The 24,658-nt window shown below is 38.9% G+C and overlaps 1 protein-coding gene and 1 pseudogene across 1 annotated transcript in view; one reads left to right on the top strand and one right to left on the bottom strand.

The window, feature by feature from the left end:
• Positions 1-1,399: 1,399 nt before the first annotated feature.
• LOC105482784 (chloride channel accessory 4) overlaps positions 1,400-24,658 on the top strand; it is a 34,649-nt gene continuing 11,390 nt past the window's right edge. Inside the window, exons 1-7 of the mRNA XM_011743124.2 lie at positions 1,400-1,606; positions 14,282-14,422; positions 14,561-14,708; positions 18,822-18,930; positions 20,423-20,600; positions 20,954-21,172; positions 22,581-22,808. Coding sequence (XP_011741426.2) covers positions 1,448-1,606; positions 14,282-14,422; positions 14,561-14,708; positions 18,822-18,930; positions 20,423-20,600; positions 20,954-21,172; positions 22,581-22,808 — 1,182 coding nt within the window. The 5' untranslated portion in view covers positions 1,400-1,447. The remainder of the gene's footprint in view (positions 1,607-14,281; positions 14,423-14,560; positions 14,709-18,821; positions 18,931-20,422; positions 20,601-20,953; positions 21,173-22,580; positions 22,809-24,658) is intronic.
• Positions 3,459-7,792, bottom strand: LOC105482783 (cell division cycle-associated protein 4-like; annotated as a pseudogene).

The following is a 24,658-nucleotide window of genomic DNA, read 5'->3' as shown; positions in this document are numbered from 1 at the left end:
ACATCACTAATGATCAGAAAAATGCACATCAAAACTACAATGCAATACCTCCCTACTCTTGCAAGAATGGCCATAATCAAAAAAAAAAAAAAAAAAAGATGTTGGCATGGATGTGGTGAAAAGGGAACACTTTTACACTGCTGCTGGGAATGTAAACTAGTACAACCACTATGGAAAACAGTGTGGAGATTTCTTAAAGAACTAAAAGTGGGCCGGGTGTGGTGGCTCACACCTGTAATCCCAGCACTTTGGGAGGCTGAGGTTGGCAGATCACGAGGTTGGAGTTCAAGACCAGCCTGATCAACATGGTGAAACCCTATCTCTACTAAAAAACAAAAAAAAAAAACCATACAAAAATTAGCCGGGCATGGTGGCATGCACCTGTAATCCCAGCTGCTCAGGAGGCTGAGGCAGAAGAATTGCTTGAACCCTAGAGGCAGAGGTTGCAGCGAGCCGAGATCGCACCACTGCACTCCAGTCTGAACGACAGAGTGAGACTCCATCTTAAAAAAAAAAAAAAATAGAACTAAAAGTGGAGCTACCATTTGACCCAGCAATCCCAGCAATACCACTCCTGGATATCTATCCAGAGGAAAATAAGTCATTATATGAAAAAGATACTTACACATACATGTTTATAGCAGCACAATTTGCAATTGCAAAATGTGAAACTAGCCCAAATGCCCATCAATCAACCAGTGGATAAAGAAAATGTGATATATATATATATACATATATATATACACACACACACACACATACCTACGTACATACACACACACCATGGAATACTACTTAGCCATAAAAAGAAATGAAATAATGGCATTTGCAGCAGCCTGGATGGAATTGGAGACCACTATTCTAAGTGAAGTAACTCATGAATGGAAAACCAAACATCGTATGTTCTCACTCATGAATGGGAGCTAAGCTATGAGGATGTAAAGGCATAAGAATGACACAATGGACTTTGGGGGCTTGGGGTAAAGAGTGGGGGCTGAGGGATAAAAGACTACACATTGGGTACAGTGTACACTGCTCAGGTGGTTGGGTGCGCCAAAATCTCAGAAATTATAATTAAAGAACTTATTCATGTAAACAAACCCCACCTGTTACCCAAAAACCTATTGAAAAAAAAAAAAAATCCCTGCTGTCAAGGAGCCCGTAGAATATCAACAATGACAGCAACAAAGACAATGTGTTCCAAGAGGAAAACGTGCAATGCATTTTATAAAATGATCTGATTTGACTCTTAGTCACTTTTATGATAACATATAATTAAACAATTATGTGAATTAGTCATGTATTTCCCCACGTAATGTACCTTTATACAGTCAACATCCCATAGTCAGCCAATATTGATAAGTTTTAGAAACATATATAAAGAGAAAGAGAAGAAAAGCCTCTTGAACAAACCAACATTTGGGCCGGGAATAACTAAAGAAGAACAATGTGGTTATTCAGAAGTTTTGTTTTCCTCTTAGTTCTGTGCCTGCTGCACCGGTCAAATAGTTCCTTCATTAGGCTGAATAATAATGGTTTTGAAGATATTATCATTGTAATAGATCCTAGTGTGCCAGAAGATGAAAAAATAATTGAACAAATACAGGTAAGAACAAAATGGAATATCTTTCATTAATTTTTAGGTTTTTACTATTATTTTTAATTGACATATACTTGTACATATTTATGGCACAAAGTAACATTTCCATACATGTATACAACTTGTAAAGATCAAATCAGGGTAATCAGCATATTCAGCAACTCAAACATTTATCTTTGGGAACATTATAATATTTCTCTTCCAGCTATTTTGAAATGCGCAACAGATTATCAGTAACTTTAATTTTCCTATTCTACTATCAAATACTAGAACTTATTCCGTCTATATAACTGTGCTTTTGTACACATTAACCAACTTCTCTTTATTTCCCCTCCCTCCCCTATCCTTTGCAGCCTCTGATAAGTATCATTCTACTCTCTATCTCTGGAAGATACCCTGGTTTAGTTCCTACATATGCATAAGAACATGTGGTATTTATCTCTCTGTGCCTGGCTTATTTCACTTAACATAATGTCCTTCATACTCATCCATGCTGCCACAAATGAAGCAATTTCATTTTTTTTCAGTGACTAAATAGTATTCATTTGTGTTTATATACCACACTTTATCCATTCATCTGTTGATGGACACTTGAGTTGACTTCACATCTTGGCCATCATGAATAGTGCTACAATAAACATGGAAGTGCAGATTGATGTCTTTTCCCTTGGATATATACCCACTAGTGGAATTGCTGAATCATGTGGTCATTCTATTTTTAGATTTTTGAAGAACCTCCATACTGTTTTCCATAATGACTGTATTAATTTACATTTCCACCAACGGTATATGATAGGTCTCTTTCTCCACATCCTTGCCAGCACTTTTTTTTGTCTTTTTGATAATAATCATTCCAACTGGGCTGAGATGGTGTCTCATTCTGGTTTTGATTCGCATTTCCCTGACGATTAGTAATGCTGAGCACTTTTTCATATACTTGTTGAACATTTGTTTGTCTTCTTTTGAGAAATGTCTATTCAGATCATTTGCCCATTTTAAAATATTATTATTATTATCACTTTGTCTTTGAGGTTTTTGAGTTTCTTGTGTATTCTGGATAATAATCCATTGTTGGATGAATAATTAGCAAATATTTTTCCCAAGAATTGGAATGTCGGCCAGGCACGGTGGCTCTCACACCTATAATCCTAACACTTTGGGAGACCGAGGCGGGCAGATCATGAGGACAGGATTTTGAGACCAGGCTGGCCAACATGGTGAAACTCCATCTTTACTAAAAATACAAAAAATTAGCTGGATGTGGTGGCACATGCCTGTAATCCCAGCTACTCGGGAGGCTGAGGCAGGAGAATTGCTTGAACCCGGGAGGCAGAGGTTGCAGTGAGCTGAGATCACACCATTGCACTCCAGCCTGGGCAACAGAGCAAGACTCAGTCTCTGGAAGAAAAAAAAAAAAAAGAATTGGGATGTCTTCTGTTTGAATTATGGAGAAGAAAACAAAGTTAATAGTTAATAATTACTATGGAAACTTCTGAGTCCTTCAGGAAGTTAAAAGCAGTGTGGTGCAGTGAGGACAATACGGTAATGGGCAGAGGGAGGTGAAGGTTTTAGACAGGGTTCTACACTGTCTCACCCCACAAGACAGAAGACAAAGCACAGGGCTCCCTGACGCTGAGTTTCTTGATCTGTAAGTTAGTAGTTGGACTCATTTGTTCTTTAAAATACTCTTTATTGAATGTTTATGACATGCTGAAGAGCACTAAAATTTTTTAAAAGCCTCTGGAACCATGCAGTGTATCTTCTTTTCAGAGACATAGTTCATAAGTAAATGGATCACCGGTCAGAAGGTAGTAGGTTGCTGTGGAGTAAAACAAATCAGGAAGGCGGATACGGAGTGTTAGGTGGGGCTGGGTTGGGGAAGAATGTGGGTTGCTGTTTCATGTAGGGAAGTCAGGGAAGGCCTCACTGATGATGTGTCAGCAGAGACCTGAGATGAGTGAGAGAAGAGCCCATTGAGAACTAGGGGAGAAAAACAGCATGGAGGTGAGAATTCGTTTGATATAACCAAGGAAACAGCTATGAATGAGCAGGATGAAGTATAGGGTGAGCTGAAGTTGGAGAGGTGGCAGGGCCTAGACCACTGGAAAGACTTTGACTTTGACTCAGTGATGAAAATCCATAGGAGGATGCTGAGCAGAGAAGGGTGTATTCTCATGCATATTCTAGAATCACTCTGACTGCAATATTGAGGAATGTAAAGAATTTCCACTTGTCACCTATCCTCTATAAACTCTGTGGCATCTTACTGGTATAGAAGGACCCCAGGTAGGAAACTCTTGCAGGTGGGCAATGATGGTGACTAGGAATAGGGAGGTTGTGGTAAAGATTGTTAAAGTGATATGATGGTTAAGATGTATAGGGGATAGGTGAGGGTAGGAAGGAAATATAATAAGAGTCAAGGAAGAATTCAAGAGTTTTACTTGAACACTTGGAAGGATGAAATTGTCATCAGTTGAGAAGGGGAAGACTGCAAGTGGAGAAAATTTGGCATTTGGAAAATCAAGAGTTAATTGGTTGGGGCTTTTGGAATTTATATTACTTCTGAAACATCCATGTAGATCTGAATTCATGATGAAGGAATGAAAATTTGGGTGTAGATAACCAGATTATCTACAGATGGAGAAGAGAAAGTCTCCAGGACTAAACCAAGGACACTGATTTCTGTTTCTTTCAAATATAACATTCTATGTAATAAAGAGTTTGGTGGTGCAGCCACGTAAATTATTTTTCCCTGTCCCTGATATCAGCATATATTAATTCCTTATATTTAATTTCTCCACTATTGTGTTCTGCTGCTCGTGGTTGGATCCTTCTGCATGTTTTAATTACCCAGCAGAAGGTGATAGGCATGACCTAAGTTTTAATCAAGTGATTTGGTGGCTGCCATTTGTCACTCACTCTCTATAAACTCTGTTACATCACGGAGATATTTGCTTAAAGGTACCTTTTAAATTTCATGAGAAGATAAAAATTCATTTTACTAAAGATGTTTCAAGAGTAATTAATGCAGCTGATTCTGAATGATAGGTTTTCAGTGTCCAGAGGACAGTAAATCAGTATCAAACTTTCTTTACTCAGAAATCACTATTTGAAAGAATTACTTGGATGGGCAAAAATTTTGTACACATGGTCCTCTATAAGTACAAGCAGAAATTCAGTTGTTTACAGACGTGCCCAGATTTTACAATGTTTCCTGACATTTCTCCCAGCCCTCCACAAAATCTTCGCATTTAATATCTTCAAGAAACGCTGTGAAATACTATAATCCACATTTTACAGAAGAGAAAACCAGGGATCCGAAAAAATAAATGATTTTTCTAAGATCATATTAAGTATCACAGTCAGGAGTAAGAATCGCTTCAACCCAGGAGGCAGAAGTTGCAGTGAGCCGAGATTACACAACTGTATTCCAGCCTGGGTGACAGAGCAAGACTCTGTCTCAAAAAAAAAAAAAAAAAAAGAAGTGCCTTTCATCTTTGTACTTCCTCATGAGATAATAAGGTCTAGGGAGGGACTATTTCTTTTTCTTTTTTTCTTTAGAGACAGAGTCTCGCTCTCTCCCCCAGGCTGGAGTGCAGTAGTGCGATCTTGGCTCACTGCAACCTCTGCCTCCTGGGTTCACGCCATTCTCCTGCCTCAGCCTCCTGAGTAGCTGGGATTACAGGCGCCTGCCACCACACCCGGCTAATTTTTTGTATTTTTAGTAGAGACGGGGTTTCACCGTGTGAGCCAGGACGGTCTTGATCTCCTGACCTCATGATCCACCCGCCTCAGCATCCGGAAGTGCTTAGATTACAGGTGTGAGCCACCGCACCCAGCCTCTTTTATTAATGTTTAAGAAAATTCAGTTTTTATCCAAAATGAGTTCGTGTACCAAATATTAATAGTTTAGCTAATCATTGTTATATTCATTCATTATGTTATTTTTATTTCAATTCTTGCTTTTGAAAAACCCAAAACTTTAAAAATCCTTATGCCTTGTCTCTTTTCTTTACCTTTTGTTTTGTTTTGTTTTGCTGGATAATTTTTTAATAAAGTGAGGTTTACATCACTGATATTTAAGAATGGCTATATCCACAAAAGAAAACAAACCTTTTTGGCTAAGGGGTGAGGAAGTTAGAATAAGCATGAGAAAGTGGAAACACAAGTAGGGTGAGGTGGGGCAGGAGAGGAAGTTTGCAGGCACCCCCAGCTCACTCCCTGCGGCAGCACCCATGACCCTGCAGATCAAGGGGCCATGAATGACAGGGATTCAGATTTCTTTCCTTCTAGACTTCAGCCTAACCTTGACCTTTTGTTCCAGCACCAAACTAACAGAGCAGCACAGGCATTTCTAATCCAGTAGCAGTGTTATTTCCTCACCCAGGGCAGGTGTCTGGGCTGATGGGAGACCTTCAGGAATACCGCCTATCAGAAGGCACCACCGAGGGTTTCTGAGGTCCCTGAAGACCAACTGGTGCCCGTGATCTCCAGACAGACAGATATTTGACCTTTGTCTTCAATGACATTTGCATGTAAATAGACGTAAATAAAATCTCCATAATTTATGCTCAAGTCTAGGAAGGTGTGGCTCTCACCGTAGATTTTCTAATGACAAAAAAAGTGTAGTAGCTGTGTGCGGTTCTTAATTTTCACCCGGGTCTCACGGTAGTACAGAACATAATGGAGAAATATTGCACACACGTTTAAAGTAAAACATGATACATTCACACTGTTTACAAGTACCGTAGTGACGCTCACTGCAAGAAAAAATCTCTTATTTAAACCTGAAAAATATGAAACACATCAACTACAATTATTTAGGCTATAAAAGTTCTAATGTCGCAGCAAAGGATATCTATAGAAAAAATATACTTCTAAGAAAATAGCTGAAACAATCTAAAGACATAAGGTGTGAAACGTTTAAAAATATGTATCTTAAAACAAAATATTGCTCCAAACACTTGAAACTGAATTGTAAAAAACTCACCTGTCTAAATATAAAGGAGGTTGATGCAGCTGTGGCTCGCCGTCCTCTACAGTGGGGGATACAAAGAGAGACCAGGGGCCCAGGGCTGTAAGGACGTCAGGACCAGCCCAGAGATGAGAAGTCTTTCAGCTGTCTCCGCCTGGCCCTCCGCAGCGGGGAAAGTGAGTGGGACGGGCCTGGGTTGCAGACCCCGCTGGTGATGGTCTGTTCTGGGATTTCTCAGAATCAGCAGACAAGGCATTAAGGCTGGGCCGCTGGCTGCAGGCGCACCCTCTGCAGGAGCCAGTGCTCACCTGTCCACGCGTCAGACACAGCTGCGAGCGCTTAGGGCTCCGGCTCAGGTTCTCCACCAGGATCTCCACCACGTGGTCCAGCTCGCCCAGATCGGACTTGCAGCTGGAGCTGGGGCCCAGGGTGGCCGGAGCCAAACCCTCGAGCCCTTCACAGGGGCCCGGCCCGGCCCGGCGCCCCCCATCATGCCTGTCAGTAACGTGTCCAGGTCGTAGTAGGGGCTGTCCACGCCTGAAAACAGCTCTTCCATGCAGCCGGGGTTTTTAGTCTCCAGCGTTTCAAATACCTGATCCGAGTGATTTGTGAAAGCTTCCTCTGTTTTCCTGAGGGCCATCCATCTCCCAGACGCTCCTCTACGGGGGCCTCAGCATCTGTGCTGAGCTGACTGGGCAAAGGTCAGAAACTGGGCCCTGTGAGTGCCGTCTCCCAAGCTAGAGGCAGGACGTGCCCCCTCCTGCTCCCACGCCGCGCGGCACAGGACCTCCATGAAGCCCAAGCGGTCGAGCGGCGCCCGCCCTGCAGCCTGGGGTGCCACTGAGCGCCACGTCCCATCTCCTCTTGGATCTGCCGGACCATGCTGGCAGTGAAGATTGAGCGGCACAGGTTGGGCTCCATGTGGCAAAGCTGCAGCTTCACCAGGGACATGTCCAGGAGGCACTGCCGCTGCAGGCTGTATGAGGACACTGTCTTCAAGCCGGCTAGGGCTCCCTCCACGTTTTCCTCGTGGCCAACACATTTCCCCTTCAGTCCTCGTGCAAACATTGTGTCTTTGAGAGAACGGTTATCTGGGTCCTGCCGTCTCGTGCAGCCCACAAGAAAGCCACAGAAGAGGAGAGGCAGCAGAGATCCTCTCTTCCAGCAAGCTATGGAAGCCTTTGTCACGACGATCCTGTCTGACCCGCGAGGCCGCTCTCTGGGTCCTCTGCTCAGCCACCGCCGCTGCCGCCCACTTCCCGCCGCGGAGAGAGGAGCGCCCGCCAGCGCGGGGCCTTCTTTACCCTTTTGAAACAGTCAACTCTGCTTAGGAAACTAGCCATAGTTTTACTTCCCACAAAAAGTTGGTGTGTCGGCCGGGTGTGATGACTTACGTCTGTAATCCCAGCACTTTGAGAGGCTAAGGCGGGTGGATCACCTGAGGTCAGGAGTTCGAGACCAGCCTGGCCAACATGGTGAAACCCTGTCTCCACTAAAAAATACAAAAATTAACTGGGCCCAGTGGCAGGCGCCTGTAATTCCAGATACTCGAGAGGCTGAGGCAGGAGAACCGCTTGAACCCGGAAGGCGGAGGTTGCAGTAAGCCTAGATTGAGCCATTGAACTCCAGCCTGGGAAACAGCAAGACTCCGTAAAAAAAAAAAAAAAAAAAAAAAAGAAGAAGTTTATGTGTCTATATATGACCCATAGTGTCTTCTTTTGTTTTCTTTTTTAAACTTTTATTTTGGGTTCAGGGGCACATGTGAAGATTTGCTGCATAGGTAAACTCGTGTCATGGGGGTTTGTTGTACAGATTACTTCATCACCCAGGTATTAAGCCTAGCACCCAATATTATCTTTCTGTTCCTCTCTTTCCTCCCAACCTCCACCCCAACTCTCAAGTAGACTCCAGTGTCTGTTGTTCTCTTCTTTGTGTTCATGACTTCCCATCATTTACCTCCCATTTATAAGTGAGAACATGTGGTATTTGGGTTTCTATTCCTGTGTTAGTTTGCTAAGGATAATAGCCTGCAGCTCCACCCAAGTTCCCGCAAAATACATGATCTCATTCTTTTTTATGACTGTGTAGTATTCCATGGTATATATGTACCACAGTTTTTTGTTGTTGTTGTTGTTTGGTTTTTGTTTTTGTTTGTTTGTTTTTGAGACAGAGTCTCCATCTGTCACCATGCCCAGCTAATTTTTGTATTTTTAGTAGAGATGGGGTTTCACCATGTTGCACAGGCTGGTCTCAAACTCCTGACCCAAAGTGATCTGCCCACCTCGGCTTCCCTAGGTGCTGGAATTACAGGTATGAGCCACCATCCCTGGCCCTGGACCACACTTTTTAATCCAATCTGTTATTGATGGGCATTTAGGTTGATTCCATGTCTTTGCTATTGTGAATAGTGCTGCAACAACCATTCACATGCATGTGTGTCTTTCTGGTCGAATGATTTATATTCCTCTGAGTATATATCCAGCAATGGAATTGCTGGGTTGAATGGCAGTTCTGCTTTTAGCTCTTTGAGGAATCACCATACTGCTTTCCACAGTGGTTGAACTAATTTACACTCCCACCAACAACAGGTAAGTGTTCCCTTTTCTCCTCAACCTCGCAAGCATCTGTTGTTGTTTTTTTTTTTTTACTTTTTAATAATACCTATTCTAACAGGTATGATATGATTTCTCATGGTGGGTGGGTGTTTTTTGGCGTTTCTTTAATGATCATTGATACTGAGCTTTTCTTCACATGCTTGTTGGCCACATGTCTGTCTTCTTTTGAAATGCATCTGTTCATGTTCTTTGCCCACTTTTTAATACATTGTTTGTTTTTCTCTTGAAAATTTGTTTACATTCCTTATAAATGCTGGATATTAGACCGTGTCAGATGCATTATTTGCAAATATTTTATTCTATTCTGTAGGTTGTCTGTTTACTCTGTTGATAGTTTTCTTTCGCTGTGCACGAGCTCTTAAGTTTAATTAGATTCCACTTGTCAATTTTTGCTTTTGTTGCAATTGTTTTAGGCATCTTTGTCATAAAATCTTTGCCTATGTCTAGGATGGTATTGCCTAGGCTGTCTTCTAGGGTTTTTATAGTTTTCAGTTTTACATTTAAGTCTTTAATCTATCTTGAGTTGATTTTTCTATATAGTGTAAGGAAGGGATCCAGCTTCAATCTTCTGCATATGGCTAGCCAGTTATCCCAGCACCAATGATTTAATAGGGAATCTTTTCCCCGTTGCTTGTTTTTGTCAGCTTTGTTGAAGATTAGATGGTAGTGGATGTGCAGCCTTATTTCTGGGCTCTCTATTCTGTTCTATTGGTCTAGGCCTGTTTTTATACCAGTACCATGCTCTTTGGGTTACTGCATCCCTGTGGTATAGTTTGAAGTCAGATAACATGATGCCTCCAGTTTTGTCCTTTTTGCATAAGATTGCCTTGGCTGTTCAGGCTCTTTTTTGTTCCATGTGAATTTTAAAATAGTTTTTTTCTAGTGCTGTGAAAAATGTTGTTGGTAGTTTGATAGGAATAGCATTGAATCTATAAATTGCTTTGGGCAATATGACCATTTTAGTGATATTGATTCTTACTATCCATGAGCATGGGATGTTTTCCATTAGTTTGTGTCTTCTCTGACACAATTTCTTTGAGCAGTGTTTTGTAATTCTCATTGTAGAAAAGTTTCACCACCCTGGTTAGCTGTATTCCTAGGTATTTTATTCTTTTTGTGGCAATTGTGAAAGGTATTTGATTGCCTATTTGATTCAGCTCTGGACTTGGCTGTTGTTGGTGTATAGGAAGACTAGTGATTTTTGTACATTGAGGTTGTAGCCTGAAACTTTGCTGAAGCTATTTATCAGCTGAGGGAGATTTTGAGCCGAGACTAAGGGGTTTTCTAGATACAGAATTATGTCATAATCAAACCGGGATACTTTGACTCCCTCTCTTCCTATTTGGATTCCCTTTATTTATTTCTCTTGCCTGATTGCTCTGGTCAGGACTTCCAATATTAAGTTGAATAGGAGTGGTAAGAGACAGTATCCTTGTCTTGTGCCAGTTTTCAAAGAGAATGCTTCCAGCTTTCGCCCATTCAGTATAATGTTGGCTGTGGGTTTGTCATAGATGGCGCTCATTATTTTGAGGTATTTTCCTTCAATACCTACTTTATTGTGGTGTTGAATTATATTGGAAACCTTTTCTCCATCTCCTGAGATAATCATGTAGTTTTTGTCTTTAGTCCTGTTTATGTGATAAATCACATTTATTGATTTGTGTATGTTGAACCAATCTTGCGTCCTGGGGATGATGCTTACTTGATCACAGTGGATTTGCTTTTTGATGTTCTGCTGGATTTGGTTTGCCAGTATTTTGTTGAGAATTTTTGCATCAATGTTCATAAAGGATATTTGCCTGAAATTTTTTTTTTTGTTGGGTTTCTGTCAGGTTTTCATATCAGGATGATGCTGGCCTCATAGAATGGGTTGGAGAAGATCCCTTCTCCTCAAATTTTTGGAATAGTTTCAGTAGGAATGGTACCAGCAATTCTTTGTACATCTGGTAGAATTTGGTTGTTAATCCATAAGATCCTGGGCTTTGTTTGTTGTTTGTAGGCTGTTTATTACTAATTCAATTTAGGAACTTGTTATTGGTCTGTTCAGGAAATCAATTTCTTTCTCGTTCAGTCTTGGGAGATGTGTCCAGTAATTTATCCATCTCTTCTAGGTTTTATAGTTTGTGTGCATAGAGATGTTCATAGTAGTTTCTGATGGTTATTTTTATTTCTGAGGGGTTAGCATTAACATTTCCTTTTTTATTTCCAATTCTGTTTATTTGGACCTTCTCTCTTATTTATTAGTCTAGCTGGTAGCTGGTGGCATATATAGCTTATAAACTTTTTCAAAAAATTAGATCCTGGATCTGTTGATCTTTTAAATGGTTTTTTGTGTCTCAATTTCCTTCAGTTCAGCTCTAATTTTGATTATTTCTTTTCTTCTCCTAGCTTTGGGGGTGATTTGTTCTTGCTCCTCTAATTCCTTCAGTTGTGATGTTAGGTTGTTAATTTCAGATCTTTCTAACTTTTTGATGTGGGTATTTAATGCTATAAATTTCCCTCTTAAAACTGCCTTAGCTGTGTCCCAGGGATTCTGGTATGTTGTATGTTCGTTCTCATTAGTTTTGAAGAACATCTTGATTTCTGCTTTAATTTGATTATTTACCAAAAAAAAAAAAAGTCATTCAGGAGCATGTTGTTTAATTTCCATGTAATTGCATGGTTTTTAGTGATGTTCTTACTCTTGAATTCTATTTTTATTGTGCTGTGGTTTGTGAATGTGTTTAGTATGATTTTGGTTCTTTTGCATTTGCTGAGGATTGTTTTATGTCCAATTATGTGGTTGAGTTTAGAATATGTGCCATGTGGTGATGAGAAGAATGTGTATTCTGTTGTTATGGGGTGGGGAGTTCTGTATAGGTCTATCAGATCCATTTGATCCAATGTTGAGTTCAGGTCCTGAATATCTTTGTTAATTTTCTGCCACAATGAAGTTTCCCACTATTATTGAGTGGGAGTCTATGTCTCTTTGTAGGTCTCTAAGAACTTGCTTTATGAATTTGGGTGCTCCTGTGTTGGGCATACATATATATGTAGAATAGTTAGATCTTCTTGTTAAAATGAACCCATTACCATTGTGCAATGCCCTTCTTTGTCTTTTTTTATCTTTGTTGGTTTGAAATCTGTTTTGTCTCAAATTAGGATTACAACCTCTGCTTTTTTCTGTTTTGCATTTGCTTGGTAGGTTTTCTCCATTTTTTTATTTTGAGCCTATGGGTGTCATTATGCCTTTATGAGATGATTCTCTTGAAGATAACATACCATTGGGTCTTGCTTTTTTATTCAGCTTGCCACTCTGTGCCTTTTAAGTGGGGCATTTAGCCCATTTACATTGAAAGTTAGTATTGATATGTGTGGATTTGATTTTGTCATTGTTTTGTTGGCTAGTTATTATGCTGACTTGTTTGAGTGACACTGGTCTGTGTGTCTGGCTTTATAGTGACACTGGTCTGTGTGTCTGAGTCTGTTTTTGTATTAGCTGGTAATAGTCTTTCATTTCTATATTTAGTGCTTCTTTCAAGATCTCTTGTAAGGCAGGTCTGGTGGTAATGAATTCCTTTGACATTTGCTTATCTGAAAAGGAACTTAATTCTCCCTCACTTAGGAAACTTAGTTTGACTGGATATGAAATTCTTGGTTGAAGATTATTTTACTTAAGAATGCTGAATGAAGGCCCCAGTATTAGTCCATTCTTATGCTGCTAATAAAGACATGCCTGAGACTGGGTAATTTATAAAGGAAAAGGTTTAATTAACAGTTCAGTATGGTGGGGAGGCCTCAGGAAACTTACAATCATGGTAGAAGAGGAAGCAAACATGTCCTTCTTCACATGGCAGCAGGAAGGAGATGTATAACAGCTGAGGGAAGGGGGAAGCCCCTTATGAAACCATCAGATTGCGTGAGAACTTACATCACAAGAACAGGATGGGGAAAACCACCCCACGATTCAATTGTCTCCACCTGGTCCCTTCCACAACATGTGGGGATTATGGGAACTACAATTCAAGATGAGATTTGGATGGGGACACAGCAAAACCATATCAGCTCCCAATCTCTTCTGGCTTGTAGGGTTTCAGCTGAGAGGTCCACTGTTAGCCTGATGGAGTTCCCTTTGTAGGTGATCTGCCCTTTCCTCTCTAGCTGCCTTTAACACTCTTTTTTTCATTTCAACCTTGGAAAATCTGATGATTGTGTCTTGGGGATGATCTTCTTGTGTAAAGTCTTGCAGGAGGTCTCTGTATTTTCTAAATTTGACTGTTGGCCTCCTAGCAAGGTTGGGGAAGTTTTCACAGATGATATGCTGAAATATGTTTTCCAAGTAGTTTGCTTTCTCCTGTGAGGGACTATTTTTCTTATTTGTCCTTGTATGTGAGTTCATAGTTTTGAATATAAGATGATATTATTTTCAGATTGGTAGTAGAGCAACAGTTCTGTAATCGAAGTTTTGCCTCTACTATGGGTTTTTCTTTTTCATCACACCTCCCACCCACACAGGCTCCCAACCCGGCTGCTTCTCCTAAGGTTGGGATGGGAAACTTCTTCAATGACCCATTTCTATAGAGTGTCCTCCTCAGTTTGCATCAACCAAGGCTGTTTTCTACTAATATTTCTTATAAATAGTAATGATATCAAACAGTTTTAAGATTGCCTATTTGTAGAGTTCCATTTCTACGCCAACCATACTGATAGATAGTAATAGTCCATTGAAGGATGAGGAAACTGAGATTCGGAGTATTGCATAAATCAACCAAGATCTGTCACCCAGAAGATACTAACATTAGTGTTGGAATCACATAAATGACTCCAAAGTCCATGTACATATTCATATTAATCAATTTCTCTTAATGCCAAATACAAGCATTTGCCTTTTAAGGCAGGATTACAGAAGACTGAGGAGGCTTTTAATGTGCAGGATTAAGTGATGGTTTTTGGTTGACAGGTGGCAGAGTTAGAATAATGAGGCAGAGAACCTGCTCATCAGTCTGTTGCTTTTCTGTCCACTCTTAAGTTCGGAAATGCCTGTCACAAAACCCTGCTAATTTAGTTCACTCTAACTTCACCATCCTCACATGTTTTTTCCTCTAATGACAGGATATGGTCACTACAGCTTCTACTTACCTGTTTGAAGCCACAGAAAGAAGATTTTTTTTCAAAAATGTATCTATATTAATTCCTGAGAATTGGAAGGAAAATCCTCGGTACAAAAGGCCAAAACATGAAAACTATGAACACGTAAGTGTCAAAATCTTCTCTTAAAAAATTATATTTTCTGATATTACCCATTTTTGCCACAAATTATTTAAGAGTCTTTCTAACAGAATATCATCTTTTTTATTGTTCATGTTTAACAATCTTTTTCAACACTCTCAGGCTGATGTTATAGTTGCACCACCTACGCTCCCAGGTAGAGATGAACCATACACCAAGCAGTTCACAGAATGTGGAGAGAAAGGCGAACACATTCACTTCACCCCTGACTTTCTACTTGGAAAAAACCAGAATGAATATGGACCACCAGGTAGAAATTTTGGTTAAAAAATAATTTTACAATGATTGCAGCATACAACTTTCTATGCAGGTTAAGTGTGCAGGCCATGGGGCCAAAGTCCATAGAATCAAATCCTGGCTCCCCTACTTACTAGCTGTGTGTGACCTTAAACAAGTGACCTACTGTCTCTGTGCTTATTCCCTATAAAATGGCAAAGAGAGGAGTTTCTACCTTGTAAAATATTTGTTCTACATTAAAGAATCCAGATAAATGTACTCAGTACAGTGTCTACAAAAATATAAACAGAGAAAAGCAATAATAAATGTTTTTCTTTTTTTTTTTTTTTTTTTTTTTTTTTTTTTTTTTTTTTGAGACGGAGTCTCGCTCTGTCACCCAGGCTGGAGTGCGGTGGCCGGATCTCAGCTCACTGCAAGCTCCGCCTCCCGGGTTCACGCCATTCTCCTGCCTCAGCCTCCCGAGTAGCTGGGACTATAGGCGCCCGCAACCTCGCCCGGCTAGTTTTTTGTATTTTTTAGTAGAGACGGGGTTTCACCGTGTTAGCCAGGATGGTCTTGATTTCCTGACCTCGTGATCCGCCCGTCTCGGCCTCCCAAAGTGCTGGGATTACAGGCGTGAGCCACCGAAATATTTTTCTTAAGGCATGCTTTTTACATTTTAATTTTTCCAGTTCTCTCATAGCTGGTTATTAACAAATCACAGGTAAGCTACATGAAAGCCAGATGTATAGTAAGCTGGAAAGAGTCATGTTGCCAGTTACTGGTCAAGAGAAAACACTCCTAGGCTATCAGTTGCTGATAATATCAATCTATTTCATTGAAAGAGATGACATTGTCTGTAATTGATCATTGTGACCTATAAAAATGGCTATGTCATCTAGTTCAATCTAAATGTTAAAATAATTTGTCAAAACAACAGAAGTGCATTTTACAGACAAAAATGCAAATCATTATTAAAGGAGGGCTCTACACATGTATCACTATTAAATGGGAACCTTCCTGAATCCCCATACCCCAGAATTACCCTCTTCTGTTCCTGTTCATTGAACACTTGTTAAGTCTCTGGTCTCTGCCAAACATTCAGCTAGATCTGGTCCTATTCATTACCTGGACCAGTTCCCCTCTCCAGTCTTGAAAGTTTCATCATCTCCTTATGTCCCAATCTTACCTCTTCCCTATACGTTATCCTGACCATGTTTGTTTTCCTTGACACCTCTAATCCTTTGTGCCCTTTTAGTTATACTTTCTTACCACCTGGCATGTACAGCAAAGTCAGTCATTTTGACTACAAGTATAAATAGCTCAATTCTCTCACCACTCTTATCCTTATGTTTCATTCAATTTACTAAATCTTCTGAATTATCCATCTACTTTATTCTTGGATCCTGTCATGTTTTCAAGAATGTTGAAGAAAATTATAAAACTATGACATGATTATAAAAATGCACTTTCCAAGCTCAGTGAAGCACTCAAAACTACTCAACAATATTTTTATGCAGCTCTTCTCAATTCTCTTTCTCAATTCCTATAGCAGCTGTTCTAAAACTTCTACCATTTTTCTCAAGATCTCTAGGTACTCTTCTCAATCCCATCAATTAATGTCCTGATTGATAAAACAGAGGTCTCTACATTCTTCCTCTCTATTTCCAAACTTATTACCACCTACATCTTCTCTACCTGCACCTTTCTTAGAACAGAAAGGCTCCTCCAATTTGTAAGTTCAGTGTCCCCATATCAGTTATTGATTTTTCCCATATCCCACACCTAAACCCTATTCTATTACTGACAGGTCTCCCCTTCTTCTTAGACAGATTTTTCTTCCTTTTCACAAATGCATAATATGATATGTGCATTTATGTGAAAAACTCACATTCCTTAATGTCCTAAAAAGCAATAAGGTTTTTGGACAAATAAGATTAGTGAGAGAGCTCTCAAAATCTATGCAATTTTGTAATAAATATGATAACACCACCAACAATCACAATAGATCATTTAGATCACCCAGGCAAGCAATGCAGTAAGGCTAGAGGCTGCCCTAGTGCATATTAAAAGTACACACACACACACACACACACACACGACACACCACACACACACACACACACACACACACTGTGTGAGGAGGGGGAGAGAGAAATGTTACCAGAAACAGGAACAGAGATAGCTGGAAATGAGACAATGATGTAGACAGGAATGGAATTCTAAGTCAAAAGGGTTGCTTTTAAGGTGGGCATGGGAGGCAGGGAAACCTGAGAAGGAATCGAGTCTGAGTGAACTCTCGGAGAAGACAGCCAGGTATAGGGAGTTTTAAATTTTTCTTAACATGCACCAGATTCCTATTACAGTAGCTGATATGAGGGCTTTTTCCTTTCCTACTGAAAGTTCTAATTCTGCTCCCACGAACCTGGTTCCACTTGCCTAGGAAACCTGAAACCAGTGTTTTTAAAGCGCATTATGTAGAAGAGTAACTTAGGGACCTTGTTAATATGCAGCTTCTGATTCTGTAAGCAAAGGGTGGGCTGAAGATTCTGCATTTCTAAAAAGCTACCAGGTGATGCTGATGGATATGGTCCAGAACCACAGTTTGAATAGCAAAGACTTAAAAAAGAAACATGACGGCTGGGCACGGTGACTCACGCCTGTAATCCCAGCACTTGCGGGAGACCGAGGTGGGTGGATCACGAGGTCAGGAGTTCAAGACCAGCCTGGCCAACGTGGTGAAACCCCATCTCTACTAAAAATACAAAAAATCAGCTGAGCGTGGTGGCGGGTGCCTGTAATCTCAGCTACTCGGGAGGCTGAGGCAAGAGAATCACTTGAACCCAGGAGGCAGAGGTTGCAGTGAGCCGAGATGGTGCCATTGCACTCCAGTCCAGGCGACAGTGCAAGACTCCGTCTCATAAAAAGGAGAGAGAGAGAGAGAGAGAGAGAAGAGAAAGAAAGAAAGGAAGAAAGAAGAAAAAGAAAGAAGGAAGGAAGGGAGGGAGAGAGGGAGGGAGGAAGGAAAGAAAGAAAGAAAGAGAGAGAGAGAAAGAAAGAGAAAGAGAAAGGAAAGAAAGGAAGAAGGAAGAAAGAAAGAAAAGAAAGAAAGAAAGAAAGAAAGAAAGAAAGAAAGAAAGAAAAAAGAAAGAAAGAAAGAAAGAAAGAAAGAAAGAAAGAAAGAAAGAAAGAAAGAAAGAAAGAAAGAAAGAAAGAAAGAAAGAAGGAAAGAAAGAAAGAAAGAGAAGATGACTTCTTCATACTATGGTACTATGGTGTATTTTCCTCCTATTTTCAGATTCATGAGGTCGTTTGAGCTACAGAAACACACATTGTAGCAGAAGAGACTTTACTTCCAATCTCTCCTTCTCCATCTCTGTTCCCTCTGAAGTTTTTCTCAACATTGCTAAAATGAAAGTTCCCCTTTCCTTCTTTCAGCATCTCAAGCTGTGAATTTACTTTTATTCCTTCATTTATTGCAAAATTCTTATTTAAAAAATTTTTATTTGAACTCCCTCTCTCAAAACTTCCCCAAGTGAAGTACTAAATCTCACACATCTTTATTTTTTTTAATACCTAGTATTGCATTGAATGTATATATAATTAGTAATTGTTTCATATAATTAATGCTAACATGTCTTAAGTATGAATTCCTTCATTTTAACATCCCCAGAATTGTATTTGGCCCATAATAGTGTTTCCCAATTTTTTTTTTAAATCATGATAGGGAGCATTTTTAGACTTTTTTTTCTAATTGTATTCACATGGTATTTTGGTGCAAGAGATGTACTGTATATCTGATTATGTTGGTTATAATTTGGAGAACCATAAACCATTGTACTAAGACTTTTTACCCCCAAGAACCAAAACACAAATCCCAGTCCACTCAGTCCATAGCATATCCTCCCTTATTGTTTCATTGATTTAACATGTTGTGGAATAAGAATATAATATATTACATAATATAGCATAATATAATGTGATTTAATACAATAGGCTTTTTTATACACTGAAATATAAATGTTGATAGTTGTTGAAAACTGAAATCTAAATATATTTTATAATTGAAACAGAAGCTTCTTAAAATATTTTGGTACAAAATGTGTCACTTGAATTATGATCATGTATTTGAAATGCTTTCCCACAGGCAGACTGTTTGTCCATGAGTGGGCTCACCTCCGGTGGGGAGTGTTTGATGAGTACAATGAAGATCAGCCTTTCTACCGTGCTAAGTCAAAAAAAATCGAAGCAACAAGGCATGGCTACTTAAATTTTCTAAACTGACTTCAGGCTTTTATCCGTTCTTATTTTCCTCACTTTGATATCTTTCAAAATCATTCTTAATGCCAACAATACGTCACGAAACAATGCTTTTGTTTTTTTTGTTTTTTTAGAAAGTGTATCTTAAGTAGTCAATTGCTATTTAAAACATACATAATTTCAATGGCAACCATTTGGATGACAATTTGACATATTTTATACTTCTCTGCCATAGCTTCCAGAACTCACTTGTGTTGAAGTTGGGCATGTAAATGGATTTACAATATGCTGGGATAAGATCAAAGTTATTCACATTACACAAGAATGCACAAACATGGTTAAGTAGTGCTAAATGTGGACTGAGTAAGAAATGAGGCAGCTTCAAGGAGCCAAGCAGGAACTTCTTGGAGATTTATAAAGGTTATTTTATAATACCATCTAGCATCACAGTTAATAATAGAGTCTCCTTTTGATTCTATGATCAAATGGTTGGGAAGAATCGGTTTAAAATTAAAATTGGTGCTATCGCCTCATCAGTGTAGATGTCCTGCTGGGGCTCGGGACTTGACACTAATGTGAGAACTGAAAGGTATATGATTTCAGTCAAGATCCTTCCTCTGCCCCATTGCACCAATTTTCAGGCACCAATTTTAGAGAGTATTACATTTATTGTATTTGTTTATGTCATATTCCCCTTAGATGTATAACAGCTGCTGCAGAATATTCATCATGATTTTCCACATAGTTTCATCATGTTGACCTAGTTTGGGAGCAATAGAAGCATCGACATATTTATGAGACTCCCTAAATAACAGAATAAAAACTATTCATCATTTCCTGAATTTGAACTGAAAGCCTATTGAAAAGGCAAAATATGTTCACATCTCAGCGTATTTGTTGTAATCACTGCCACCTGTGGTCAATTACATGCCATAAAACATATGTCTAAAATGTCTCCAACATTTTTTATTCTACCATGGGATTCTTGGCAGTACCTCATCTTTGCTTCCAATCATATTTCCCTTTGGATAAAAATGCTCTTTGAGTAATAAGACTTGTGTCTATCCCATGTACCTTTCTTTTGGGAATATCTTCTTTGGGAAGAAATCTACAAAGAACTTCAAGCTAAAGTGGTACTCAGAGTAAATTGTCTCAAAAGTTATCTTATCCAGGTCCCTATAGCATATTTACCACCAAAAGACCAGCAGGAGAGATGTCTGAGCAAGAGATCAGCAGCTTTAATACAAGGAGAGAACTCAACCATTATGTTTATCTGGAGGCCCCACTTAAAATTTCCCTCTAGAATTTCTTAAAAAATAGATAATTACTTTGATTGGAACCCTTAAACTCTACAGCCAGGATAGGAAGTACATGGTACACATAGAATAAACATCTTGATATAAAGGTCATCATGAATACAACCACTTAAGATTTCTGTCAGTGTTAATGATTCGGTTGCCTCAGAGATTAACTGTCATGTATTTTCAGGTGTTCCACAGGTATCTCTGGTATAAATAGAGTTTATAAGTGTCAAGGAGGCAGCTGTATTACTAGAACATGCAGAATTGATTCTAAAACAAAACTGTATGAAAAAGATTGTCAATTCTTTCCTGATAAGGTGCAAACAGAGAAAGCATCCATAATGTTTACGCAAAGTATTGATTCTGTAAGTATGCTGATAATTGCTTCCAGAATTTATAATCAAATGACATATTGTCATGTTTTTAAAGTATCTGTTCAGGTGACCTGAGGATTACATATATTGATATAGAGTTCTTTGAACATTGGCCGACACATAGTATGTGCTGAACTAGTGCTATCTAGTGTTATCTATTATTACTGTTACCATTATTCTTATTATGGTAAATCTACCTTATTGTAATATTGATGCTCAGTAAATGATATTTCATTCAACAAACAACATATCTGCAGAAGGCATTTAAAATTTTTTCAGGTTTGTAGTTTGATTTTTAAATGCATGGTATATTAAAATTATTTTTTATTTTATTAACCGTTTAGGTTGTTGAATTCTGTAATGAAAAAACCCATAATCAAGAAGCTCCAAGCCTACAAAACAAAAAGTGCAATTTTAGAAGTACATGGGAGGTGATTAGCAGTTCTGAGGATTTTAATAACACCATACCCATGGTGACACCACCTCCTCCACCTGTCTTCTCATTGCTGAAGATCAATCAAAGAATTGTGTGCTTAGTTCTTGATAAGTCTGAAAGCATGGCGGTAGGTTCACTCTTTCTGGATATAGGGATGTGGGATATTTGAAGATCTGAGAACACACTGAACTCTGTCTGCACCTAGATTGTTCTAAATTGCATGGTGGCATAAAGTACCATCACTGCCCATGATCATGACTTCAAGATACTGCAGCAAAATACCATAGTAAAAGAAAGATGCAAATATAATTAAAAATACCTAATCCAAGGGTCACTTCCTCCTTGGATTCCTCCAGAAAATGGGCTGGACTTCTAGGCTGGTTAAAGCCCTTTTACTGTTTCCCAACAATGCTCTGTGCATACCTCTATTACTGCATATTATATTTACGTTACACATTTCTCTTCCACTAGCCTAGAAGATCCTCTAGGACTTAGAACCATGTCGTATTCATCTTTATCCCCATTTCCTAGAATAAAGTTAATCACATAGGGATAATCAATAAATAATTGTTGAAATGAATGGACAGCAAACAAGTGGGTGCAATGTGATAAGAAACCAGAAGAATGGCACATTTAAGGCAGAGCAAAGCCTGCTGAAGAACAGGAATAAGGTTTTCAGCAAATGAGGGAGGTATTAAAAAGGGCAGATAATGATAGAGTGGAAGGAACTGAGCCACAACAATGCAGGTAGTGGAGAGAGCACATAAAATGAAGATGTAGAAGTTTCTCATTGTGATTTGGTTCAGGGAGTTCAGAAGGAAATTTGGGCATAAGTTGGCGGGGAGTAATACAGATCAGCATAGTGATAAGGACTGGAGAAGACAAATGCATGAAGAAGCTTATATCCTAGACAATCACCTCGGAAAAATGGCCGGGTCCTGAGGGTTACCAAAGAGCCAATTCAATTAACCCATTGGTGGAAAGGCGGCAGCGAGAGGTTAGGAACAGAAGGAGAAAATGGGAAGATAGGGCCTTGGCCTCTCCAAATTTAAAATGAAGCTTGAGTAAGTATTACCTTTTGGGCAGTCTAGTTTCCAGTGGATGGAGTGATTCCAGTCTCTGGTTGGAGTCTACAATAGTCTGGTTTGATTTATAGGCTTGGGGGTATGGTTTTATCTGAAGACAACAAGCACAGGAGCTCCCAAGAGTAATTAGACAGTCTCTCAGATGTGTATCCTCACCCCAATTTCAACTCAATCCCCACCCTACCTTCCACCCCTCACTTGGATACTTAGCAGTCAAGAATCAACTGAAAATAAAAACCTGTGCTCCTTACTACACAATATGTGTCCCATAATACATACTACCATTTTTTAAATTTTATCAATTAAAAATTTGATAATTGCTTCTTTTAACAACATTGATTACTATTCATAGAAAGTGTTACCAATAAATTCTGTCCATTCATTTTATGTGATTGTCTATTATTTTCCAGTCAAAATCACTTGTTTGTTTTTCTTGTCTTTTTGATCTAGAGTTATGACCGCCTGAATCAAATGAATAAGGCAGCAAAATATTTCCTGCTGCAGATTGTTGAAAATGGATCCTGGGTGGGGATGGTTCACTTTGATAGTACTGCCACTATTGTAAATAAGCCAATCCAAATAATAAGCAGTGATGAAAGAAACACACTCTTGGCAAAGTTACCTACATACGCTTGGGGAGGAACTTCCATCTGCTCTGGAATTAAATCCGCATTTCAGGTGAAAATTGTACTGCAAATATATTTTGGTTTTTGTTTCTTTTCAGGACATTTTCATGTTAAGTGCTATGCACATACTTGCTGTCTTATTTTAACATAATTAATCCTAAGAAGCACAGGACTAAACAAATAGAAAAAAGTTCTCTTGATGTTTTAATGGATCAGTGAATGAACAACCCATGGGTGAATAAATGACTATCAATTTGCCACTCACTTACAAGCCCAAGGAAGTCATGGACTTTGCTGTCTTGTTACCATGCAGTAGTCAGTGCTCAGTAAATGTTAGTTAAATAAGTGTGCTTGGATGCAAAAGTCATCAACTTTTGGGGCAATGACACAGGTGGTATAGTATTATTCCACTTTAAGCTAGTTCTCATTTGAGTTTCTGTAACATTCAGCTAGGGCAAACTATTTATTATACCTCTTACAGCAGATGTAGCAAGACTGAGAGTCATATTTAGGGTAAGCCATATGAGTTAGAGCATGAACTTTGACATCAGAGTACTGTATGTGCTACTTACTAACCACATAATTTTAGGCTAACCTTTCAGTCCCTTTGGACTCTCAGTGTCTTATCTATACAATATGGGAAATAGGAATGCCTACCTCATAGAGTAATTATAAGGATTACATGAAATGATACATTTACATACTTAGAACAATATTTACTATATTATGTAGCAAATATCTACTTCATATAGTATATATACTAAATATATAATTTATTATAAGTATATATTTATAATGATTAGTAAATATATGTATAATTATTATGAACATTATTTTTAGTCAAATGGTCATCTTGAGCTCACAATTAATATAAATTATGTCATTTTACTGTTTAGAAATCTTCACTGTCTCTTCACAGTCTACAAAATTGTTTCAATTTCTCAGTCTGATATTACTAAAAAGTCTCCCCCACCCAGTAAAATTGCCATCATTTATCTTTCCTGCCTTATTTACTCCATTCTCCCCTCTCGATGCTCTATCCTCCAACCAACTTACTACACACATCGTTCTCCAAGTCGCCTGTATACTAACAGCCTCAAAACCTTTGCACCATGCAAGTTCCTCTACTTAAAATGCTTCCTGTTCTCCCATCTCTGCATGTTAAAATTCTACCAATCCTCCAAAATCCTTTCTCCTTCATGTAACTTCCCTTTTACTCCCAACCCAACTGAATGTGTCTCTTCCATGAATTGCATGACATTTTAGTTTAGGTTTGTAACATGAAGTCCTACATTCAAATCACAATTGTCACTTATCAGCTTTGTGACCTAAACATGATTCTTATCCCCTCTAGTCCTCAATTACCTCATCAGTAAAATAGGATACATAGGGTTGCTCATGTTTTAATTTATTCAAAATATAAAATGCTTTAATTTATTCACCAAGCAAAGCTTTTCACTCTTGTGGTATGTATATATAAGTGGGGAACAGATAATAAATAGATAGATAAAAACAAGAATTGCAGATTATGTAGATAGTGTTGTGAATAAATGAAACAGGGCAATGGGACAGAGTAACAGGGAAAGGAGAATTACTGTGGGTGGGAGGCCAATGAGCCTTCTCTAAAAAGTAACATTTAAGCTCTGATTTGAAGGATGAGAAGAAGCCAGTGGTTCAGATAGAAAAGAAAGTGCAAAAGTTCCTTAGAAAAAGGTGAGAAAAAACTAGATTCTTCTAAGAAATTATACAAGCTAGTGGCACTGGAGTTTGGCAAATGAGGGGGTATGAAATGTGGTTGGAGAGGTAGACAATGACAGATCTTAGAAAACTTCAAAAAATATGAGGCTTGTATTTTGTTTTAAGCACAACAAAAAGCTCTTGAAGAGTTTAAAGTATCAGAAT

The sequence above is a fragment of the Macaca nemestrina genome, chromosome 1 (genome assembly GCF_043159975.1).
Source record: "Macaca nemestrina isolate mMacNem1 chromosome 1, mMacNem.hap1, whole genome shotgun sequence".
In the NCBI taxonomy this organism is placed as follows: Eukaryota; Metazoa; Chordata; class Mammalia; order Primates; family Cercopithecidae; genus Macaca; species Macaca nemestrina.
Note: the sequence above shows the minus strand (reverse complement) of the source record. Positions and strands in the feature narration are given on the sequence as shown.